This window comes from Brassica napus, chromosome A5, assembly GCF_020379485.1.
Source record: "Brassica napus cultivar Da-Ae chromosome A5, Da-Ae, whole genome shotgun sequence".
Lineage (NCBI taxonomy): Eukaryota > Viridiplantae > Streptophyta > Magnoliopsida > Brassicales > Brassicaceae > Brassica > Brassica napus.
The window spans coordinates 18,721,036-18,726,540 of NC_063438.1; the positions used below are offsets into that span (position 1 = coordinate 18,721,036).

At 34.5% G+C, this 5,505-nt stretch overlaps 1 protein-coding gene across 1 annotated transcript; it reads right to left on the reverse strand.

Moving 5' to 3' along the window:
* Positions 1-387: 387 nt before the first annotated feature.
* On the reverse strand, positions 388-4,172 carry LOC125575120 (probable methyltransferase PMT20). Its single transcript, XM_048779225.1, has 7 exons — positions 3,906-4,172; positions 2,977-3,259; positions 2,555-2,899; positions 2,248-2,458; positions 1,249-1,927; positions 1,102-1,179; positions 388-801 (listed from the first exon to the last, which is right to left on the reverse strand). The coding sequence occupies exons 2-7, from the start codon at positions 3,256-3,258 to the stop codon at positions 582-584; spliced, it is 1,815 nt and encodes a 604-aa protein (XP_048635182.1). The 5' UTR covers position 3,259; positions 3,906-4,172; the 3' UTR covers positions 388-581.
* Positions 4,173-5,505: the final 1,333 nt, after the last annotated feature.

Here is a 5,505-nt window from a genome sequence, read left to right on the forward strand (position 1 = left end):
ACTGTTTTTAAAATTTTTATTTTTTATTTTAGTATATTTTTTTTATAAAATTTTAAACCCTAATTCCAAAACCCCACCCCTTAACTCTAAACCCTAAGGTTTGAATTAATTAACCCAAGGGGTATAAGTGTATATTTACCTCTTTAATGAAACCTATTTTTGTGACTTTGAGCCTTGAGTGCTACTTTGAAAACATAAACTTGGTTTAGTGCTATTCTAGTTTTTTTCTCTATAAAATATGTAAAGCTTTGAAAATGTTTATGAACCGGAAAATTAGTTTTTCCGATGTTATATTGTTACGTGTGTGAACGGGATTGCGTAACTAACAATGAACTGCATTGCCTTTTGTATTGGGTTTGACAGACAGTTCAACAATGAAACAAACTATAACTAAAAATATAATATGTATATATACCCGATAAATTTAACATAAGCCAAAAAAGGAAAAATGTTTATAGCTATTATATCTTTGTTTTAAAGAACCAGATCTCTAACACCTCAAAAGAGTATACATCCCATGAGATTGATGAGAACTAAGATTAATCCAACATCTTCGGTTTAAACTTTGGTATAGTGCCTCATCAAGAGGTTTGGTTAGACGAAAACCAAAGCTTTTTCTGGCAAACCAGAATCTTCTCGCTTTCCACGGCATACTCAGTCTCCTCTCTCCGACAATTCCACCTCGTCCCCTTGGCCAACATCGTGATTGCGTCCATGAAATAACTCGATTCTCGCATTATTACATATCCACCCGGTCTCAATATCCGGTCCATCTCCAGCAAAACGTACTTCATCTCACACCTGTTTCACATTACCACACGGTTCACATACACATAAATACCAGAACCTGTGCGAAACCAATCTTAAATTCAATTTAACCGGTGCTGAATTTTGATAAACCAAACCGTTCCGGTCCGTCCAAACCATAAAATTAAACTAAAAATCAAAATTAATCGTAAAGTTGTTGAATTGGTTTTAATTTCATATACCGGAACTAAAATTTGAATTTGAGCCCAACCAAGAAAATTGGAACGGAAAACAAATGTATATCCAATTTAAAATTGAAACCTAAACCATACCAAACCGGGATCTAAAACGTACCTGTGGCTCTCAAGTGTAAAAAGGCTGTCAAGGTGAAGAAGATCATATGTTCTTGGATACGTCGAGAAAGCTTCGCACCTACAGTTTCAGTTCCAGGTTAACATCCTTCACATACACATAACAAAAACAGAGAAAAGATTCTATTACCAGTCGTGGTAGGTTCCAATGAGACCACGATCAAAGACAACATGAAGCGTATTGGCGCTGTAGGACGAGACAACGTTCATGACCCAAACAGGATCCTTGACAAGAGCAGCAGCGAAGCCTCCATAAACAGTGTTCATATCCATAACATTCCTTATCTTATCTGTCCCAAGAGCCGGTAACACTTTCTTGTAATGCTTAACCCTGTTCTTCCACTTACCATCATCGTGTTTCAAACCACTAGCGCTCCCTCCATGAACATCAGAGATCCTCTCCGGCGCTACGTTCAATCTCTCGGGCCATTTCGGTATCGACCCGAGTCCAGAGTTCTTGACTTTAGCGGTCGGTGCAACCACGCAGGGACGGAGGGGAGTGTACCAAGCGGAGTCAGGTTCAATGCTGTCGTCACATTTTGGAGGGTAAGCTTCCATGTTCTTTGCGATCTTGTCGTAACAAGATTTGTCTGAGAGTTTCTGCCACACGGCTATGTCGTCTTTTTGTGCGTACTTTTTGAAGCACATGGAGGTTAGAAGTGACTGGAGCTTGTTGTAGTCTGATTTCTGATCTTCCATGGTTGTGTTCCATCCGCGCCACCGTCTGTTGTAGTTCACTGGTGGACCTGAGAGAACCCAGAAACCTCCAGGTCGGACTATCCGGTGAATCTCAAGCAAATAGATCCCACCTGCAACATCATACAATCATTCAGATGTTTGAGATTAAATGAAATAATAAACCAATTACAATCGATTGACAGTGTGTTCAATCCAGATTAACCAAATCGATCCAAACCAAACCAAAATACTGATCTAAAAATGTTAATACGGTTTAAATGGATTCATTTTCTATATCCAAAAAAAACCAAAACCGAACAAGAAAACCGATCTAAAACCTGAATCTGAACCAAACCATTCATAACAAATTAAGTTTTATCTTGGATATGAATATTTTTATAAGCCGAAAAATATATCACAATGTAATATAAACCATGAAGCAGAAGCTTACCAAACTCAGTCCAGGGAATGAGACATCTAGAGCAATGAGCCATATCAAAAGAATTTGAAGGGAAGGGGAGACGCTGCGTAGAGATAACACCGAGAATAGCAGGGATCCCACGTTCAAGAGCAAACTGAACCTGAGCTTCATGGTTATCTCTAGGAGCCAGAGAGATTGTTAGTATCCCACGGTCCAATAGATCACCTCCCCAGCTCGCTACCTACATAACAAAAACCAACTCAAAAACTTTATAAACCGGAACCGGTTAGAGAAACTTGAGTTAGTTGAAAAGAAAGAAAGAAAGAGAGAGACTAACCCCACAGCCAGTGTCAATGGCGGTTCTGACTGTACCGTCTTTCATCTCGGGAATCAGATCTTGCATCTCATCAACGTAGTGACTAACTCCACGTGGAAACATGGTACCACCACCAGGGAAATGGAACTTGTCACCTTCTTTCTTGAGCCAATGCTGGTTTGATTTCTGCTTGTTGATCCAATCATAAGGCACGTTCTTGTACCAACACTGGTCTCTGCTCTTCGGCCATCTTATAGGCGGTTTGTACCCGTCTGGTGGTGGGATCAAACACTCGTTCTTCTCGTAAACTGGAGGACAGTGACGCTCCAAGAAACTTAGGCGGTGTACACCGTACCTCTTCCATCTCTGAGAACAAGGAAACACCACAACAAAAACAGTTCAGTCTTACGCAACAGAGTAAGAGTAGGTTTTTATTTGTGTACCTTTGGATCGGTGCAGGGCGTGTAATCTTGCAACTCTGAACTGCATTCAGGGAAAGAGACGGATTTGATTTGAAGAGGCGAAACTGTTGGTTTCATAGGGGAAGCTACAGCCTTTGTAGTGGTGCTTGTGACGTCGTTGGCTTCGATCTTGACTCTCTCAGAGCAAAACATACCACCGAGGTAAAAGGAGAAACCGCACAAAGCGATGAACAGAACTGTGAGTGATAAGATCCTAGAAGAACCCTTTTCGGGTTGCGAAGATTGCTTCCCGTTCTTCATCATTCTATAGAAACCAAAAAAGTAAGGAATCAGATCAACCAAACTTCTTATTATCGTTACAGTTCACTATGAAATATACAAAAATGACTTTGGTATGTCTTGATCAGGAATAAATATGAATCTTTAGTCAATAAATAGTATGAATGAGATTCAGATTTAGAAGATGAGATCTGGAAGAGACACTTTTTCCAACACAGTGCAACTTCTGTCGCATTTTCACATGTCCTAAAAGATGGGTCCCCAATATTAAAGGCACCCCTAAAGCATCACACTAGGTCAAAAGAAGTTTAAATTGGAAGACATCAGAGGCGACTACTCATTTGTTTTAACGCTTAAAATAACCCTTAAAAATATGTACAGTTGAGGGTTCTACAGCTCTATATTTATCATCTATCCATAGATCGAAACTTTACAGCAGAATAATTTTCAATTTAAGAAACTTTGGGAGGAAAAAGGGTTATGAACAAAATACATTGAAAGATGAGATCTTTAGATGGGCTTAGTAGTTAGTGCACATCAACAGAAACAAACGGAAACAAGTATGACTTGATCAATGAGTACAGCTCACCAAAATGGATCTGACGCGTACACAAAAGAAAAACAGAGGAATATGAACAGAACATAAAGAAAAGAACTAAGGATTTACTTACTTAGAATGTTTTTGTTTTGAGATGAGAAGATTTTAAGTAAGAGATTGGGATAAGAAGTGAGGACTCCTCTCTCCGCAGATCTCTCAATCTTTCACTCTCCAAGTCTGTGTGTTTATCAGACAAGAAGTGAAGCTAACAGATAGATAGAGAAAGCTTTTTATATAAAAGTATCTCTTCTTTTATTTTCGTCTTCCTCGTTGGTTCATTCGCCGCTTTCCCTCCTCCCCATCACCTCCTCCTCTCTTTCACTAGATTTTCAGTTCTCTTTCTTTAGTATTTTTCTAATTTTGTAGTATTTGATATTTATAAAATTTATTTTACGACAGAGGTATAAAGGATTTCCTTTTTTTATAATTTAGACAAATGGCTGTCATTTCTTCTTTTTCTGTTTTTCTTTTGCTAGGCTTTTTTTTTTAAAGGAATTTAAAAGTTAAAATATACTTTAAAGCTCTAAACCCATGATAATTTGAGAAAAACACATGAATATTTGAGAATCTAATCTATTAAAATCGAAGTACAAATTAAGAATAACCCTTAAACTTGCACAATATTTACAGTTTAATGCCACTGAAATAATTAAATGAAGTTACTTTTAAATATTTTTTTTGTCTTTTTCAAAATTAATAGTAATACTTACTCCTAATTCTATGCTTTCCATATCTTTTTAAAAATTAATAAAACATTTTCTAAATTAAATTTACAATCAATTCAATATAAATCTTTTAACTTATCTATATCATATTAATATTATAAACATTCATAAATATCAATAATATACACAAAATATTTATATAACAATATAAGTTACATTTTGTCTCATTATCCTCCATAATTCACGTCGCTCTTCTTTTTTCTGAACAAATTCTTTTTTCTTACCAATATAAATATATTACATGCACCATTATAATTATTTACAAACTTACCATGTATGTAAAATAATTTATTAGACATTCTCATAAAATTTTGATCCACAAAAAAACAAAATAAAACATTTGTATAGATGCAAGGATCATATTCTAAAAATATAGTGGTAATACAATTGACGGTTACAAGATAAAATAAAATTAAAAAATATAAACTATAAAATTATTATGCTTATGAATGTTATTAAATAATTATTTAATACATGTAAAATTTTAAAAATACATATTATCACTTAGACAAAATGAATATTTATTTACAAAAATAAAAGCAAAAATCTGCAAAGTCGTAGTTTAAATGTACACAAATTTAAATCCATTTATATTTTTTTATCAGTCACATCAAATTTATATTTTCATTTTATTTTCAATCTTAATTTGTATATGTTCCAAATTTCATATAAGTTTAACAATCATTTTATTTTCTTACAAATATTATAGCTAATGTTTCATTTATAAATAGCATGCTAATTCACAATTGTCTATTTTCGTACTTTTTATTTAAAAAATTTGTTAGATATATATATTAGACATGGATCTTATTATATAAATGTCAGATTTTTTATATAATACCTAATATCGGTGATACTTTTTACGCTAAAATGATTAAATATAAAATCAAGTACAAATATAACATTTATATTTATAAATATGACTACATTAACAAATATATCATTAAA

Coding starts and splice junctions, on each gene's coding strand:
- LOC125575120 (XM_048779225.1), bottom strand. CDS start 3,258: ATGATGAAGAACGGGAAGCAATCTTCGCAACCCGAAAAGGGTTCTTCT. Junction 2,459..2,554: donor CCATTGACACTGGCTGTGGG/GTTAGTCTCTCT, acceptor TTTGTTATGTAG/GTAGCGAGCTGGGGAGGTGA. Junction 802..1,101: donor TTTACACTTGAGAGCCACAG/GTACGTTTTAGA, acceptor AATGTGAAACAG/GTGTGAGATGAAGTACGTTT.